Source organism: Petromyzon marinus, chromosome 26, assembly GCF_048934315.1.
Source record: "Petromyzon marinus isolate PM22_M1 ecotype Great Lakes invasive population chromosome 26, UKy_Petmar_22M1.pri1.0, whole genome shotgun sequence".
NCBI lineage: Eukaryota > Metazoa > Chordata > Hyperoartia > Petromyzontiformes > Petromyzontidae > Petromyzon > Petromyzon marinus.
Genome location: NC_133692.1, coordinates 10,513,156 through 10,533,235, shown reverse-complemented (window position 1 = coordinate 10,533,235; position 20,080 = coordinate 10,513,156). Strand labels below are relative to the sequence as shown.

At 47.9% G+C, this 20,080-nt stretch overlaps 1 protein-coding gene across 5 annotated transcripts in view; it reads left to right on the top strand.

The window, feature by feature from the left end:
• The window catches only part of LOC116946079 (caskin-1-like), a 153,461-nt gene that overhangs the window by 50,967 nt on the left and 82,414 nt on the right, over nucleotides 1-20,080 (top strand). For all 5 annotated transcript variants that reach the window (XM_076069829.1, XM_076069828.1, XM_076069827.1 and 2 more), the window contains exons 3-6: nucleotides 3,593-3,690; nucleotides 5,386-5,531; nucleotides 7,942-8,037; nucleotides 12,279-12,409. In XM_076069829.1, coding sequence (XP_075925944.1) covers nucleotides 3,593-3,690; nucleotides 5,386-5,531; nucleotides 7,942-8,037; nucleotides 12,279-12,409 — 471 coding nt within the window. The remainder of the gene's footprint in view (nucleotides 1-3,592; nucleotides 3,691-5,385; nucleotides 5,532-7,941; nucleotides 8,038-12,278; nucleotides 12,410-20,080) is intronic.

Here is a 20,080-nt window from a genome sequence, read left to right as displayed (position 1 = left end):
GGACATCACAAGGTGAAGAATTAACGCCAGCGTGTAGTGTATGTTATAGCATTTTTAACGAAAAAGAAAATGTCCCTACTCTTTGGTTCTATTGGGTAAAGTCACGTAGGTGAAAATAAAATAACAAAAAATCACGACGTTTCGGCCACAACACAAGCGGCCTTCATCAGGTGAAGGGACGAGACTGTCTGGAGGACAGCGCTGGAGTGGAAGAAGCCACGCTTAGATCACGACCTTTAAGCTGTGTGAGAAGAAAAAGACCAAGCGACTTGACAAAGGAATTAGCATATAATTTAGCATTGAAATGGCTCATTGAAATAGCTAAGTTAAAGTATACACATCCGCAGAGGTACCCCTTGACAAAGGAATTAGCGCTGGAGTGGAATGTCCCCCTCACTCCCACTGAAGGCGTGCGACTTGGCATGGGCCATTCCCCCCCACCAAAGGCACGTGAGTTGGTATGGTCGTGCATGCGTCATAAATAAATACATAAAAGGAAAGCACACAAAAACTGCAATAAATCGCTAATTAAACTAATTTAAAGTTTACAGTTGTGAAAAAGGAATAGCGCTTGCTCACGTCGGGGGCTTACGGCGTGGAACCTGGCGATTTTTATTTTACGTAAACCCCACCGTTGGAGAGCGAAATCGTTTGCAAGCACGTGAACAACAATCGCCATTCGCCACTAAGTGGCGGTGACGTCACCACGACGCTTGTGCCAGGCCATGTGCACCTTGAGGCCACATGAAGTGTCGAACGCCCGCCGGCAGGAGGTTACAGGGTAGACCCAGGTGCCACGGGTCGACTGACTGAGATGATTGGCTGATGCACCACCTGTGCCCTCTACTGTGCCAACTTGCTGTGCTTTAGCTACCCGGCGCTCCGCTCGTTGTTGTGAGCATCGTTCCTCCGCCCTTTGTTGTTGGAGGGCGACTGCCTCCAACTGCCCAGTAGCGTCCTTCACGAGCCTCCTCCACATAGGCCGATCTTGACACCGCTGGTACCAGTCATCGGTAAGTCCACTCAGCTCCACATCCTCCTGTACCACGTCACTCCATCTCTTCTCTAGCCCGTGCCGCACCCGTTTAGCCCCCTTGATCCGGCCGAACAAAAGCTGTTTGGGCATGCGGTGGCTGGGCATGCGGGCTATATGGCCCAGCCAACGCAGCCTTGCCTGCTGTAGGTGCTCACCGATGGGACTTTGTCCAGATCTTTCGAGGATTTGTGAGCTCCTCACACAATCCAGCCTGGTTAAACCCAGGATGGATCGTAGGCAGACCAGCCTAAATGTTTCTAACCGGTGAAGATGTTCCATTAGGGGGGGTCCACGTTTCGCAAGCGTAGAGAGGGGAGGGAATGATTGTGGCCGAGAAGACCCAAAGTTTTGTGCGGAGCGACAGACCAGGTAGCTTCCACACAGTGTTACGCAACTGATGAAAAGATAATGCCGCTCGACTGATTTGGAGTGAGACCTCTGCTGTTAAACCAGGGCCGGTCATGAGCACACTGCCCAGGTATGGGAAACTCTTCACTCTCTCCACAACTGCCCCATCACCGATTGGGAGTTGTGGGGGTGGAGTGCCCTATGGTACAAAATACCCAGGCAGGTGCTTCGTTTTGGTGGGGCTGATAGTGAGGCCCCACCTCTTAGTGGCACACTCCAGTTTCAGCAGCAGCGCCTCCAACTCCTCCTCTGAGTGAGCTGCAATTACCAGGTCGTCGGCATACATAACGTGGTTGACCAATAGAGATCCATCCCTTGACCACACCCAGGCATCGATCAGCCTCCCATTGTATCTGTACCAGATGGAAATTCCTCCTGTACAGCTACTGAAGGCTTCACGAACTACGTGGTCGAAATAGATGTTAAATAATGTTGGAGCCAGAGGACATCCCTGTCGCACCCCAAGGTGTACAGGGAATGGCTCAGACTCACAAAGCCACACACAAACCCACAGACAATTTTTTACTTTTATATAGATAGATAATAGATAATACAGCGGAAACATCAAATAACACGACGCTAACCACAGCAATTGGGCACATAAAACAGTAAAACATTACACAAAAGTATTGTGCTATTTATAATTACATATGTTAAAGGCAAAATACGCCACTCTGCCGGACACGTGCAATTGTGTGCTCACCAGGAGAAGCCTTATCAATATTTTTTTTGAACTCCCTACAGGTAGTAATAATAACAACAATTGCTTATCGACAAGGGTAGCCACACTGAGTTTGAACACTCTCTCAAGAGTGTCCTGCATTTGGGAAGTTTGGACAAAATCAATGAGACCGTTTAAAAATATATTTATTGATGTAGGTTTTTCACGGCTCGATGAATGGGATATTCCCTTAAAAGCCGCTCTTTTGGGATAGCCGTGGCGAGCTCTGCTCCCTGGCGCAAGCGGCTGGGAGAACGCCCGAGTCAGGAGTCGAACCCCGAGCAGCCTCCTCAACCCGCGTGGCACGGGCGATGTGCCGCTGCTCTGCCGCCCTGCCGCGACCCTGGAAGGTGACGGAGCAGAGCCGCCCGGGGCGCTTGGAGGCACCTCGCGGGCCGGGCTTCTCTCACCGCCAAACAAGAGGCGCGGCGCTCGTCATTACCCGCTGTAAACCGTTGTGACAGCGCTCGCGCTATCAATCAATCAGTCAAATTGCTTATTTATGAGCGGCTGAGAGCCCACCGAGACCGAATCGTCTCTTTTTAGAAGGGAGACCCGGCCGAGCAAAAGCACTGTACGCAAAGACAGAAACGCCACTGAAGGAGGTTGTGCGCCTGCGTGTGAGAATCTCTTCGTGTGAGTTGCAGCGGCCTTCATAGGTGCTCGCTAACAGCACTGTTAAGGCTATATGGGGGATCTTTGTCTTTGTTGCATGTGTAGGTGGAGAGCGGTAGCGCAGCGGCCAGCACGCTGCACTACGAACCCGGAGACCCGAGTTCGAGTCCCGCTCACGGCCAACACCAGTGACGATTACCTGAACCGGTCATGGGTCTCCGCTAGGACGACTCAGCCTCAAATTGAGTACCTGGTGCTGTGTGTAAACATTGCCACTGGGGAGACGAAGGCGGACGGGCGTGGTGCTGTCCACCCACCTCCTCCTGTGCCGTGCCGGCTTCCATAGGTGCTCACGAACAGCACTTGCCCGAACAGTCTGTTAAGGCTATACAGGGGATCTTTGTCTATGTTTGTGTGTGTACCTGTTTTTTTGACGTGTGTGTCTCTGCGTGCATGTGTGTATGGAGCAAAGCTGCATACGTTCGCACACTGCGGTATGACCTCCAGATACCCGCATTCAACTCCCAGCCATGCACAACGCGGGAAGAAAATAGAATCTGTACAAATCATTCCTGATGTGTGAACATCGGGAATGTGGAGACAAGGGCAGCCAGGCATGGATGCCGGCCTCATGACACCGTCTTGTGTCATCCTGACCCTAATAGGTGCTCGTTAGCAGCGTTCTCCCCTGTGGTCTGTCATGCTGATTGGGGGCCGTGCATGTGTGTGTGTGTGTGCGTGCGTGCGTGTGTGCCCACTAACAGCACTTGCCCCGACAGTTTGTTAAGGCTATGTGGGTGATCTTTGTCTAGGTTCTCCGCGCTCCACCATGCGGCTCTCATGGGAAACTCGGAGCTCATCTCCCTGCTGCTCGATGCCCAGGCAGCTGTGGACCTGCGTGACAACAAAGGTACGGAGCAACTCCATCGGGAAAGGCGCCCGAGTCACAGTCGGGGGTTACAGCTGGTGCATCTGGCTGGCGGTCATCTCAGTCAGTCAACACACGGCACCCGGGTCTGGCCAGTGGCCTCCTGTCAGTGGGCCTTGGACGCTTGACGTGGCCTCAAAGTGCACCTAGCCTGGCACAGGCGCCGTGGTGAAGTCACCGTCACTTAGTGGAGAATGGCGGTGGTCTTGGTATAGGAGCACTGATGTCCACACATTGTCACAACCCTAGCCGGAAATCTAACCCCCAACCTTAACCCTATCTGTAACTCTCGCCTGAACCCAACCTGAACCCTATCTGTAACTCTAGCCTGAACCTAACCTGAACCCTATCTGTAACTCTAGCCTGAACGCAACCTGAAACTTATCTGTAACTCTAGCCTGAACCCAACCTGAACCCTATCTGTAACCCTAGCCTGAACCCAACCTGAACCTTATCTGTAACTCTCGCCTCAACCCAACCTGAACCCTATCTGTAACTCTAGCCTGAACCCAACCTGAACCCTATCTGTAACTCTCGCCTCAACCCAACCTGAACCCTATCTGTAACTCTAGCCTGAACCCAACCTGAACCCTATCTGTAACTCTCGCCTCAACCCAACCTGAACCCTATCTGTAACTCTCGCCTCAACCCAACCTGAACCTTATCTGTAACTCTCGCCTCAACCCAACCTGAACCCTATCTGTAACCCTAGCCTGAACCCAACCTGAACCCTATCTGTAACTCTAGCCTGAACCCAACCTGAACCCTATATGTAACTCTCGCCTCAACCCAACCATAACCCTGTATTTAACTCGAACCTGAACCCAAACTCTTATCCCAATTTGATTCCTACCACAAACTCTAACGTCAACCTAAGCACTACCCCAAAATCTAAATCTTTACCCAAACCTGAACCATTACTCCAACCCAAGCTCAATTTTACCACAAATCTAACTCCTAATCCTACCCTGAACTATAGCCTTAACAGTTAATTATAATCCTAACCATAGCACGGGTATTAGCATCAGTGACTTTAACTTAAACCCAAAAGTGCCACTAACCCAACACTCAATTATAACCATAACTTTATCCATAACACTTCATTCTAACCATAACCCCTAGTATTCAACCTACTCTTTAGCTTCAGTCCCAACACTAACCATGACTCTAGCCCAACCATTATATTCCACTAACCTAACACATAATCACAACTCTAATCCTATCCCTAGCTTTAATCTCGTCTATAACCAAACGCAACACACCCAAAACTAACACTTAATCCAAACATCAAACATTACCCGAATCCTAACACTTCCCCAATCTAATAAGCCTGTCCCGAACCCCATCTCTAGCTTCATCTTATCTCTGTCCCAATCATAACATAAACTCTGGCCCTGTTTCTACCTCGTTACGCAGCACATAATGATCACGATTATTTAGAGCCCTTTCTCAAACCACCGCTAGTTAGAGGCCTTCGCAAGCCACATCAAGTCACGGGTTTGTTTGAGAGGACCACCACCACCACCACCACCACCGCGTTTGGAGCAATGAGTTCACCTCGTGTACAGGAGCAGAATGGGACCCTGGCGTCGCAGGGGCGTGAGAGGATGTCGACAGCAGTGGATAGAACATGGCCGTGCCTAACTCTGGGGGCATGGGGGGGGGGGGCGTGCGCAGGAATGCGGGCGCTGCACCTGGCGGCGTGGCAGGGCAAGGCGGAGCCGTCGCTGCTGCTGCTGCGTGCCGGAGCCTCCGTCAATGCCCAGTCCGAGGAGGGGGAGATCCCCCTGCATCTGTCAGCCCAGCACGGCCACCACCAAGTGGTGAGCGTGCGGCGCTGATGCCCGCGACAGTTGCCACCGCTGCCACCACCGCCACCACTACTCGCGCTGCCACCGCCGCCAAGCACGTCGCTCAGCCCTCTCTCATTGTCGACACCGCCATCATCACCCTCACCACGAGGTGGTGAGGGTGATGATGGTGCTCTCGCCGAAACTACCATCACTACGGCTACCACCACCACCACGAACCACTGCCACCACCACCTCTACCAAAACGCTTATCACTATCATTGTCGACACCGTCATCACCACCACTAAGTGGTGAGAGAAAATGGTGGCTCCACCACCACTGCTGCTGTTGTCACAACAATCACCACTACCTACCACCATCTCAACATATACCATGGCCAAGTGATCAGAGAAAGGGAGAGGGACCGCAGTAATGCCACCAGCAATCACTTTCTCCGCAAAAAAACACCACCGCCACCACCACGATTCAGAGGTGAGAGAGAGAGAGAAAGAAAGAGCTGCACCTTAGCTGTGACTTTGCTTGCCTCAACCATCAACTCCTCTGCCATCATCGCCATCACTACTACCACTGTCAGTATTGCGTCAGCCGCTAGGAAAGCAGCAATTCACCTTCTCCACGAGACAATTAATTGTCACGATTTCAGGTCACGATTTGGGGTCACGATTCAATTAATGAATTAATTATTTGTTTGCTCATTGTTTAACGCCCTCCACGGCCTCTGCTACTGCTGGCATCGCTACCACCATCATCAATGCCACCACAGGCACCGCAATTATCGCTATCATCAATGCCACCACCACCTCCACAGCCATTATCACCTTGACCATCACTTCCACTGCCATAACAACCACTCTCAAGCGATAAGCAACGGAGCTGTCATTCCCCTACTCTGATCGCCATTGCCACCACCACCTCAATTACCACCGCCATGACCACCACACAACTGCAAATTGGAGTCCGATAGCTTACATTATGGTTATTTTTTTATTTGTTTTTGTATCATAGTGACTAAAGCATACTTGGGAATAAGACTGAAGTCAAATCATTAGCATCGTTGTGGGGAATATAAACAACACACTATATCATAATGATATATCACCAGATTATATTAAAATTCCATTCATTCATTCAAATATTTTTTTTTAGTAAAAACTCGCCCCCACTAAAGAGGGCATCGCAATACTTTACAGGATGAATTAAATGAAGGTAGTCCGACATATAAAATCAAGACATATACAAAAAAAATATATCCAAATGAGGGCGCATACTCAAGGAAATTTCAAAGGAAAAAAATGAATCTTGCTGAGTTTCCTGAAATGTTCGATGCTCGGAGTAAATGTGGAAGAGAGAACAATATCTTAGGCACCACACTCGAGAAGGCCCTACTACCCAGCAGAGAATGTCTCTCCACGTAAAAAAAAATACATATTCTTTACACAACCCATGGCCTTCTGGGAGTGCATAATTTCAGCGGCATTGATTCAATGGAAGCAATACTCTGGACCGGTTTCGACAGAATCAATGCCGTTGAATTTGTGCACTCCCGGAAGGTCGTGAAGTCGATGTGTTGTTTAAAAAAAGAAAAAACAATGTGTGTGGAGACATATATATGAAGGAGGCATCGTCTGCTTGACTGTTTAGTAAATAATAGGTTTGGAAACATTGCTTATTTCACAATGTTCCTCGTACTTTGAGCAGTATTGCATCTTTTACATTTAAAAACCATTACCTCGCAGTCGGAGTTGAATGGGCAATTGGGCTCATTGCATGGACAATTTGAAAGCAAGCGCTTTTGAACCATGCCCCATCCAACGTTGTTATTCACATTTTTATCGACAATTAAATTTTTGCGTAATATGTAAAACGTTGAATATGACTAGGTATTTTCTAGAATGTTTGCCTTCTTAGCAGCTAAACGTAGACCTTGTATACTTTAGATTGTTTTTCCATATGTATTCTATATTTCTCTCACAACCGAAATATTCGTTTAAAAAAAAATGTTGGCTTAAATGGTCTCTCATCATCATCGTCAGCCTGATAAATCCACTGCTGGATGAAGGCTCCCCCAAACCAATGCCATCTCTCACTGTCCGTATGATACAACAATTCATTCAGCACCTGCCCACGAGCTGATTGAATGCTCCATTTGCACGGTGGACGCCCTCTTCGGCGCATTCCCTCCCTTGGCCGTTATAGCTTTCAACTAGGTAATAATAAAATGAAACAAAGATTTAAACGTACACATAGACACGTCTGCACGTGCCGACTACACAGTTTGTACTTTGCACTCATGCCGCACTCTGTATGGCCTTGTGCACCGTGCCCTCTGTGTCTCTGCCCTCTCTGCCCCCTGCCCTCTGTTCCTCCCTCCCCTTTGTGTCTCTGCCTCATGTGCCCCCCTATCGTCTGTCGTCTCTGCAGTCAGAGATGCTGCTGCAGCACCAGTCCAACGCGTGCATCGTCAACAGCGCCAACAAAACCCCGCTCGACATGGCCTGCGAATTCGGCCGCGTCAAGGTCAGCAGCAGGATGAGCGAACATCCTTCTTCACCCCCGTGTGGGAATGGAACATTCCGCAGCGCGTGTTTATACCCCAGTATAACTGCGCGCATGCATCCATAAATTACGTACCTGTGAGGAGCTGTGAAACGGCTGGCCGGTTGTGCATAGCACTGCTGAATTAAGATTTCAGCCTTTTTATTTTTATATTCCTGCGGGGAATTGCTTTGTGTTTATTTTCACAATCTCCCTGTGTTTGCCTGCTGATGAGATTGTTTCTTTTAGAAGTCGAGGCATGTGTGTGCACGTGTATAGGGAGCGGTTGTCTGGTGTTCATCGCGTTGTGCTACAAACCCGGCAACCCGAGTCCCGATGCCTGCTCACGGCCAACATCAGTGATGAATATGTGAACCGGTGCTTGGACTCCCAAAGGTCGACTTGGCCTCAACTGAGTACCTGGTCACAGCATCTCCTCATGCGCCATTCCGGCCTTCATAGCTGCTTGGTATCAGCACTTTCCCCCAACAGCCTGTCTGGGTTATATGGGGATCTTCATCTTTGTCTTCACGCGAGCACAAGAAGAGCGGCGGTGCAGTGGTTTGCGCACTACGCTCTGAACCCGAGGACCTGAGCTCACCGGTTATTTGCTCCCCCTAGGAACCAATAATTCTAAAATATCAGGGAATATCGAGTCCCCTCTTGACTATCTTTCCTGATCAAAGTCACATTAACCCTAAACCCAAACTGGAACGGTTGTTCACTCGTGGGGGAAACAAATTGTCCCCCCTGGGGGTACAAATATTTATTTGACACAGGCCAAGGACAACATTAGCAGCTCGTGATGTCTGCCCCTCCCACCCCTAGGTCGAGTCAGCCTTAAGTGTGGTGTGTAAGCATCACCACTGCGGGAGACAAAGGTGACCAGGCATAGCATTCCGCTGTCTAAGTCACTGCTGTCTGTGCCCTTGTCACGACCCACGCCGGCCGTTATGATTGCTCATGAAACAGCGCTCACTCTTACGGTCGGAATGGCTACACGATGGATCTGTGTCTCTTTTTGCGAGTCGTGCCAAATCTGTGCCACAGTCCCATCAACCACAGTTAGATTCCTGGCTTTGACACACATATCGCCGGCAGACATTGAAATCTTAACCTGGCCTGTTCTTCCACTAGGCCCACTTAGGTTACAAATTAGAACCGAGTGCAGTGTGGTCGGTGTCACTCATGGGAAGACAAAGGTGGCCAGGCGTGTTTGGTCTGATCCCAGGGGCCGGCAACCTGCAGCTCCGAAGCCGTGTTGGGCTCTTTAAGAGTTACTTCGTGGCCGTTATTTATTAAGGAGCACCGTCTCGTATTCACATTGCGTTGTATTGATATGCTCTTGAAATAGAGGTTTTTATTACTGAATTCGAAAAAAACAACCTTATTTTGTTTACTGACCCCTGCCCAATCCACACCACCCTCTCGTCTGCCATACTGGCCTTGTAGGTGCTCACTAACACCACTTGCCCCGGCATTCTATACAGGTAAATTGAGGATCTTTGTCTTTTGATCTATGCTCTACTTTTATATGCAGCCTTTGCCCATGATCCATTTCAAATTCAAAATCTGATTCACTTCAACATGTCAAATCTCGGAAAGTAAGCCGGTATGGGCCTGTATAGTGCCTGGACAGGTAGATACCATCCATAAAACAGGCTTTGTAGGGTGCTGTGAGGCCATGGTGTACGCGGGAGATGGTGCAACAAAAATCCGTTATTGTACTATACTATTTCCCCATGTCTATGCTGCTCGCCTACACCAACAGCCCGCACTGACAAGCGTGAAGTGCGGTCAAACCACTACCACAAAACTCGCGATGCGGGGAGGCTCTCATCCAGCAGTGGATTGACATGAGCACCGTACACGCGCGATGCAGAGGAACGTGCCTTAGCGTCCCGGGAGAATTTTTTTTTTTTTTAACTCATGGATTCTTTTTCATGCTACCGCAATCGTAACTCGAGCCAGCGTGAAAGATCCGCCTCGGATTCCGAGACTTATTTAAGACGTAAAAAAAATAACGCCGTGAGCATGCAACTGCTTACAAGTGTGCGAAAGCCATCGCGGCAGCAGTATTTTCTGGCCGCGATGCATATTCAAGTATGGAATAATGCAGCATTGCAGTGTGAACAGTGTGAATGCAAAGCATTCCTTGACATAGACTGTTAATGCAATTTTAGATGTTTTTTTTTTTCCTTCGCAGTTTATTTAGTGTACGGGGAAACACCGCCTTGTCCCGGCCCGTTCGGAATGCTCCGTCAGTCGAGGTTTTTAGGGCTCGTCTGAAAACGCGTTTATTTTCTCCTGCGGATCTGTCTGTGTGGGCTCGTTTTCCTCTCGGTTTGAACGTTAAGGGTTTTTACTGGGATTGTGTTGCAAAGTGCCGAGGCCTTGTGTGAATGGCGCTATATACAACTGAGTTTTATTTACTTAAAATAAAATAGCCCGTCGACCTACACATACTGGACATCTGTGCAAAAGAGCTTCATAGTTTTCATCGGATTACTTCCGGTCTAAATAAAGATTCTGATTCTGAAATTAGCGAAGGGTGGCACTCTACTTCGATGGCGACCTTAAGCGATTGGTAGAAATTCCACATTCCCATGGCAGGCTTAATGGACACATTTGCTATTAACACTGCCTCGTACCACAAAAAATATACCTTAGGTTTACACAGTAAGCAATGCCCCTTGGCAGAGAGAGGGCAGAGAGATTGCCTGACTTGTAGATGGAAATCACACTTTATACATCGTGGGGCTCTCAGGTCACTTGAATTCTGGGGTCAAAATAATTGACTTTCTATTGCATTCAAAAACTTGTTTTTTAAGCAATTTGTTTGTACCTTAAAAATATTATAACTGCTATTTCATTTGAACAGGTAAAGCCCACTGGAGCTATATAACTCATTTTCAGAAGCGACCTAGCCACAAATGATAGCCCAATGAAGTGACCAAATCATGTGTAAATTGATAGCAGCCAAATACTCGAAGCACGTTTATAAACGTGGAGGGAAAAACTGGACAAAAATCCACACGATCACGGGGAGAACATGCAAACTCCAGAAATGCAGGCATAAGGGTCAGCATCGAATCGACGACCTGTATACCAGGCGAGGTAGTTAACATCTCGCCATCGTGAAATGTTAGCTGTTAAGAACAGCATCACTATAACCCTCTTCGCCAATGACCAAATAACCCGGGCTTGGAATGCACTCGATCTGGTTGGACCTCGAAAGCCAAGCAGATCTGAGCATGGACAGTGTCTGGATGGGTGTCCACCATGCACACACATGTTGTCATAGGGCTTCCGGGCGACGTTCTGTTTATATCGAGTTGTACTGTACGTCTATGCTGCCCCCCTTTACCAATCCGCACTGACGGGGTGAAGTATGGTCATTTTGGCAATGAAAATAGGGATAACATTACGGCATTTAATTCTAAATCATGATCACAGTTGTCACCAAGGTTGCGCTCAGCGGATCGGTACGGGCATGACAACGCGAACGATAAGATTAAATCTATTACGATTATAACTATGTCATTATTTTAACAATCGAAACAGAAGGAATTATTATGGCAATTGTTGGTCTCGCGCTGAGGACAGCGAAACAGCAGTGGCCGCTCCGGCGGCATGACGAGTGGCGAAATTTGCGCGCCTCTCATTGGTCAGAGGCTCCCCGACAGCCGCTCTGATTGGATGAGACGTTTGCCCTCGTGGATGGGCGTGACCATTCGTGATTGCAAAAAAAACAGGTGGGGGGGTAAAATATAGGAGTATTAATAATTATGAAAGTTAAGTGAAAAACGCGAATAGGCACATGATCGGCGGGATCTGGACCGGTCGTTCTAATAAAATCTTGAATTTGCACGCGAGGACGAGTCTGTGTCAAAAACTTCAGCTCGTTTGGCTTCGTAAGACCGAAGGTAATAAGCGTCAAACATGTGAAAGGCTATAAAACGGACAACACGGCAGGTTGAATAAAAGTGTCCAAACAGCTCTCCTCCGTTGTGTGTCTCGGGTTGTGCCGCGTGTCGGCTCGGCGCAACGCCCAACGTTTCACTCTCAATGCTGGAAGCTTCTTCGGGAAAGTGCATCGTTGAGTGCTTTCCCGTGGAGCAAACCATCGCGCGCCAGTGGACAAAAGGGGGAGGGGGGGTGATCGTGACCGTGGTTGCTCATCCTTTCTGCTCTGTGCGCCCCCCCTGTGCCTGCGTGTGAAGGTGGCCCAGCTGCTGCTGAGCAGCAACATGTGCAGCGCCCTGCTGGAGGGGAAATCGTCCGACATCACGGAGCCCAACAGCACGACTCCCCTTCATCTGGCCGCCAAGAACGGACACAAGGACATCATCAGGTGGGGGTGGGTGTGATCACAGGCCCAGATCTTTAAACGGTGGGCTCACCGGTGAACATCGCGCGCTTTGAGACATGCTTCTTGCGGCTGTCTGGAACGCTCTCTTCCTTCGGATAGTATGAAACCACTGGAGCTGTGCACTTTTAAATTGAGATTGGAAACTCATTTCTTCAGAGCTGCTTTGTTGTCCTTCCCCCTACCCGCACCTCTGATTAGCACGGTTGGCTACATGCGGTGCAAAAGAAGTTCAACATACATGCAGGGTGGCAAAGCGAGGTGCAGAGCAATTTACATTTGTTGTTTTTTTGTACCTGATTTCATAAGGCGGCTATGTGAAGGCCTGTAGAGGACACTGCAGCAAAATCCTTTGTTTTACCGTACTTATACGTTTCCACACGTGCGTTCCCTTTCAGTTTCACAAAGCCACGCTGATTAGCGTGGTGAAGTATGGTCAAATAACCTTCACGACCTGTACTGGTATGGAGAGGTACTCATCCAGTAGTGGATTGACATAAAGGGGGCCATATGACATCGAGATCTTGCGTTCAGGCATGTGTGCGTTTGATTTTTTTAACACCATTTCCAAATAAGTTTGAAAATCATGTATGCATTAGCTCCGTCCGTATGTAATGGGGGAAATGAGGGAAGGGAGAACGATTTATCTCTTAAATATAATCCAAAATGCTTCGGACTGTATCGTATAATAGTACTTCGTTACTATCAGGCATTTACCCTAAAATTCGAAACAAAGCATAGCTCAAAGAACTGTTTGTAAATATGGGAATGGGTGGGGTCCTGACAGGCATCAGTTGGTATTTGTACCGCTAATTAAACGCTTCTCGAAGAATAACACGTGTTGGAAAACATTACGTAACAAACATGAGTATGCGTGGACTTTCCTCCCTTGTTTTATTTAACCTCAGTTGCTTCGCAGGGCCTCTGAAAGTCCTTACTAGCCGCAGCAGAGACAATTCGCGTAAATAGAGTAAAATAAAACGCAAAGGGCTCTGATTCAGAGCAAAATAATGGCTAAAAATCATTGCCTTGCTGAGCCTGCAGATTGTTGCCAATGGAGACACGAGCACTTTTTTGGAACATTTCGAACACAAAGGAGCCTTTGCTGGCACATTAATTGAGCCCAAAGTGTCTCCCTGTTGCAATGATTTGGCACTTGAACACAGGTGTCTGAGACGGATGCTAGGAGTTTTGTGTACAAGATAGGATAGGCAGGGCAAAAATCCATATTGTAACATGGCCGGTAAGAATTGTAAATACAGGGTGTTTTAAAAAGATGGACCCGATTTCAAAGCAGTACTGCTTTATGAAAAGCCAAAGAAGGTTTCGTTGGGTAGGACGTGTGTACAAAATGGAGGATGTCCGGATTCCGAGAAAGGCATTTGAATGGTCTCCTTCAATTCAGCGATCAAGATGAAGACCCAAGACCAGATGGTGGGACACTGTTCGGGCAGATCTTGGAAGTTAAGGTATCCGCTGTATGGTAGCTGTAGGATCTAACAGAAGGGGTTGGCGAGGTGTGGTGGCATCAACAGCTTTGTCCGTGATGACATCTTCATCTTGAACCTGATCAACGAAGCCTGAGCAGGCACTCAAGTACATTCATGGCCTGGTATCCGCAGTGGAAATTCCACACTTGCATGGCAGGATTCGGTCTTCTGCTTCCTACAGAGTGATACTTAATTTAACAACCGCAGGTGGTCGAGGATGGCCTGAGTAGACGCCGAGCTTGCAACGTTCTGATTTTGAGTTGAGCACTACTACGCACTGCTACACCCCGGGCAGATGATGACTTAACCATCATCCCTTTGAAATAAGAGACACCGGCGCTGTTATGGAGTGCTCATGAGTGTTATGCTTCGGCTGTTTGCGTCCTGAAACGCTTTTTAAAATACTTTTGGGAAATTCGCTGGAGATGACTTAAGGGAGAAAAAAATACCCAAGTCTTATTCATCTGCGCTCCTTCATTTGCAAGCCATTAAGAAATCTGGCGAGGCTTAAACATAATAAATAACACGATCAATTGGTCTCCTAGCAGTCCTTAAGCGTGACCAATTGAAATGGCCAATTAAAATATGCAAAACCTCCTTAGACACTTAATGAAGATAAATGATGGAACAATAGCGAGTTGCAAATGAGTGATTGGTGTATTCGTGCAGCGAATAATTGTGGAAATATCAGGTGGGTTTTGAACATAATTAATAATGACAATGTGATTCATTTAAATACATGTGATTTTTATATATATAAAAAAGCGTCATTCATGCAAATCGCATCTATACACGTGCAGTCGAATTTGTATAGTGCGCAGTTTCCCCCCCCCCCCCCCGCATGGAGACGCCAGGAAATCACAACACGGGCGAGGCAGCCAGAACCAGCGCCAATAATTCCCACAAGCTTTGTTTGGAGGTTTGGTCAAAAGCGCCGCGTGGCTGGAGATTTGCGCGCTGCTGATTGGGCCATGGAATTTATAACCCCCCCTCTCCCCCACAGCACTACTTTAAATACGTTTTCTTTCATATGGTAATGTCAGCAACAGTTTGTATAGATGCCAGTTAAATGTTAAGGTCCTTCAACCATTCCAAGGCGGCAGTAGCTGCTGTATAGATTGAAGCGATACAGCCAGGGTGTTGCGTGCATGGCGCATTCGTCGGCTAAATATTAAAGACTCGTATTAACCAACGAATATTTTATTTTTCTTCTCGGATAAAACATTCTTAGCAAATGCATCCCATTGTGGGCGATTGCTTTTTCTCTTTTACTGACTACCCCTCGCGGATAAGAGTTAAATCACGGGTAACCCGAGCGGATCATTGGATCCGCGGACATTCATCCTCCATGACACTGAGGATCATTTATTCCCGGTGAGTGCCGCGCCCTCTCGTGGCTTGCAAGGGTCACCACGTTACTCAGATTATTTTAAAGAAACATCGTTCATGGCACGTGTGGATTTTGCCCACGTTACCGTAAGCGAATGGGTCGATGTTTATTGATGAATACGATGCACTGTTACGGTCTTAGAGTGCACAGAGGTGGCTCCGTTTAAGCAAGGTGGGGGCGGAAGAGCCAACGGCTGGATTTTGAGAACGTTTACATGAACTCTTAGCTGTCAGTGTGTACGTAACTTAACGCTCCCACTGGTGTTAATTATTGCTTGGGAGCCTTTGCTGGAAAGCTGCGTTGCCTTTCGTACCATACGCGCGAGTCCTGTTTCACTGCAATGTGTGCTTTAACATAAATCTCGTTAAAGTGCCTTAGTTTGGCTCTGTGGGCCTGAGGCATTTCCGTTGAAGTGGAAGATTCCGAAGAATAACAACAGAGTGCTGGGTACTGTAATTCTGCCCTCGGTAAATTCAATTTGAGATTTAGAGAAGCTGGGGCAGATGTGGGGACAAAGAGAGATAGAGACACAAAGGATGCCAACAGATTGAGTGGGGAAATTACTTGGTGAGTATGAGAGTGAATGACTGCCGTGAGCTTGCTAGTTGGTGAGTTAGTAGATTAGTGCCTTATTAAGTAGCTGAGTGAGTGGGTGAGTGCGTGGACAGGTGAGTAGGTAAACGAGTGGGCAAGCAAGTGCAAACATGTGCGAGTTAGTAGGTGAGTGAGCACTTTATTAAGGGAGTACATTAATACATAGGTGAGTATACCAGCAAATAATTGAGTAGATGAGTGAGTATGTAGGTGAGTGGATTAGTTAGCAAGTGAGGGAGTCAATGACTGAGTCGGTCAGTGTGAGCTAGTGAGCAAAGGACGAGACTGGGTGTGTTCGTAATCGAGTTGGCGCAAACATAATTGACCCGGCAGGTAAATGCACGAGTTCGCGACTGAGCATGCAAGTTAGAGAGTGAGTAGCGTAGCAATGGTCGAGTGGCCGAGTGAGTGATTGTGTCGGTGAGTGAACGAGCGAGCGAGTCAACGAGAGCGCAAGCCCGTGGAGTGAGCGAGCGATGAGCCTTGGGGCGCTCGAACCGAAGCGGCAGCACTCCTTCAGCCGCCCCTCATGGAAACGCTCTACGGCGAAATAACCCACAGACCAAATAACCCTGGCTCAAAATAAATCCCCTGTGTCCAACTGCCAGCACATGTGGCCTCTCCTGTGCCATCGCGGTGTGTGTACATAACCCCGGGCCGCTGAGTTCTCTCAGTGGCTGACGGCGGTGGCTGCTGTTTTGAGCCCACCTCTGTGGTGGAGGAAGCTGCCACGTCGCCGTAACCCCTGGGATAGGACCACACACGCCTGACCCACCTTTGCCTTCCCATCGTTGACACTCACCACACTCCGCTAGGTACTACTGCGCAAACATGGAAGAACGGGCCAGGTGAAGATAGCACTTTCTGCCGGCGGTGCGTGTCGAAGCCGCGAGTCTACCTGTGGTTGATGGGACTGTGGCACAGACATGGCACGACTCACAAAGAGAGAGACAAAGATCACTCTCGGCTGTTTTTATTATCGCTCCGTTTAGAACGACCGCAATGAAAACAACTCCGGCTGGCTCGGGGGGGGGGGGGGGGCGTTCATGCAGCTGCCGTGGGGGTGTTGGGGCGACCGCCTCTGAGATGCCCCGCTCAGACCTAACAAAAAATATATTCGCAGTTTTGTTTCAGCTTGCTTCTGATGGCTTTGCCGCACAATTCCACGGTGAAAGGGCTTTTTGAGAGTACATTTTCTGGAACCCAGCTCTGAGAGTAGTAAGGCATCAACGATATATACTGCAGCAACTCAACTACGCATCTAACGGGTTCCCATCTATAAAGATATAAATTCCAACACCAGAAGTCATGTTATTTCTGCTGCTAGGAGTAGGCCTCCCAAAATTAAGTTTCATTCTTCACGGTCATATTTTCCATCTTCTGGCATTTTCCCCACTCAGTCCTCTCCATCCACCTATTCTTGCCATGTCCACCCTGGTGCGTCCATGCGCAGCCACGTGCATCACCTTCTTCCGATATGGGGTTTCCTCTCTTCTTACGACGCGCCTCCCCAATTGTGCCTTCGTCACCGTATTTCTGACCTGACTCGGTCTCCTCATCGCCAAAATCCACGTCTCCATCGTAAATACCATTCCTGAGATGAACCTCTGCTCACTCCCTCGGTGTGGGAGTCCCAACATTCATCATGCCCATGTTGTACTACTGTCTTATGTACTTTCCCCTTCAAACAGAGGGATAATTAATGAATCAATTACTGCACTAATCATACGACAATAAGTATAAATCTGATAGCAATTAGGTGTTACAGTAATGCCAGAATTACAGCTTTCTACTTAACCTAAATGCAATATAATTGTATTAGAATTACAATTGATGATAGCAATGGTTACGCAGCACTACTCTAGTACTGATTGTAACAGGAATACAATATTATTAGAATTGCTACGACATATAGCATTGGTTATGAAAACTGCTATATTTTCTACTGTAGATTATAACTGTCCAAAGCTCTATACGTTGTGCTTCATACATGTAAGTTATTTTATATAATAACAACAATGTTAGCTATCTGCAATTTGTCATACCTCGCTAATCACACATTACATAATCACGCTACGGAATGATCAGTTTTTTTTTTTATTTCAGCAAATCAAATGAATATGTAGATTAATTAAATAAAACTACTAAGCTAAATACAGCGCAATAATAATTCAATCTATGATAAATATTGTATGCTAACCCCGTGCAACTAAATATCATTTGTAACGTTTAAGCACGCAGGAATTAATTATTTAAAGAAGCCTTGCAGCTTGCTGGCTTGTAGAGATAGGAGCAGAGCCACCACCAATCAAGTGTACAGTCTTGTTATTAAATGCTTGTGTGTCTCAATCTCGTGCAATAGTAATAATAATAATGCTGATCTCATTTCCAGGCAAGCCTCAAGAGACCTTTTTTTCTGCAGCGAGAATCCTCTTCTTAACAAAATAAAAAGACACATAATAATAATGTTTCCACGCAGACCTACTTTTGTGAAATTCTCAACTCGTATATCTATTCTTGACCATTCAACAATTCACATTGCAGCAAAATACACGTAGTGTATGTTTGTATGTATGTATGTTGAACTTCTTTCGCGCCGTACGTAGCCAACCGTGCTCATCGGAGTTGTGGAGGAAGGCTAACGAACTAAACACAACGATCAGTTCTAAAGAAATTAGTTTTCAGTGATGTATAACATCAATGTACGCAGGCTAACACAACGCAATTAAACGTAAACATGCGAACGTACATGCATTGACGGCGTACGCACTTTGGTTGATGTACTCTGCGGTGGAGGATTAAACTTTAGGCGATATCGCAAGAGTAACGGCACGGTGGAGTGCAAAACTGGATCTGCACGGGTGTGCAGCTGTGTCGGTGACAAGTTGCCGTAGCCCTGTGGTGCACCGTTCAGTATGTGGCGCTTCGTGACAGCTTCATCATATTCCTTCTCCGATGTTTCACCCCCCCCCAACGTCCCACTCCCCCAGCCCAATTTTAGGAGTCCCTCCAAAATGAATCCATTCTCCATGGGACGTAGGTTCATCCACTCTTGTGATTTTTTGAGAACGAACTGCAGATGTGATCGACTCACTGGAGTATTAACCCCGCTCATGGGTAATATAATAACAATAATAATCATCGTTATCCCACTACTGAGTAGACGTTTACCCCACTGAGTGCATCTGGAATGAATGGCTAATGGCCACTGGCTGTGCATGGGCTGTCTGCCCAAAGGAAATACCGTATTAAAGAGCTGCATCGGTACGTATGTGTGTGCACGTGTGTGTGTGCACGTGTCCAGGATGGGTGCGATAGGCTGGTAACCCCTCTACCTTCAATTAATTACCACTAAACCACGACCACAAATTTTTTATAAATAAGCTTGTGCCGGAGGCCCCGGGGGGACAGGCGCCTATGACGTCTCCTGGCCAAACCCCATTTGGCAGAGTCAGGAGACTGAATCCTTACCCTCGGGGTTCCTCCAGAAACAACAAAAAACCACTACGTGTGGCCACGTGGAATGTTCGAATGCTCACTGCGGAGGAGAGGCTGCCACTCCTCTGTCGGGAGCTGGACCGGTACCGCCTTGATCTCTGGTCCAGGCGGCACCGGCTCTGGCTCCTGCCACCATGAGGGGTGGACAGTCCTCTTCTTGGGGCAGCAGACTGCCAAACAACAGGGTGTGGCTCTTCTTCTGAATAAAATAATGAAGGGGTCGTGGGAGCGTGGCGGTGAGGTGTGGGAAGCTGTAAGCCCCAGGCTACTTTGGGCTCGCCTTCCCATCAACCAAAGGTGAGGAGTGGTGGTCGTGGTTACTTATGCCCCCACTGAAGACGAACATCCATGGAGGGATGCAGGCAAGGCCGATGAGTCAGATGCCTTCTATGACCTCCTGACACAGGTGCTAGCTAAAGTGGCCCCTCGGGATAGAGTCATCTTGTTGGGTGACTTCAATGCCCAAGTTGGTCATGATGCTGGCACCTGGTCTGGAGTAATTGGAAGGCATGGGCCAGATCAGCTCAATAACAAAGGCAGGAGGCTACTAGATTTTTGTGCAGCCCATGGGCTTGTAATTACCAACACGCTGTTCCAGCATCGGCGCATCCACACCACATCATGGATGCATGCCGGGTCCAAGCAAGAACATCTGCTGGACTACATAGTGACGGAACAGCGGAT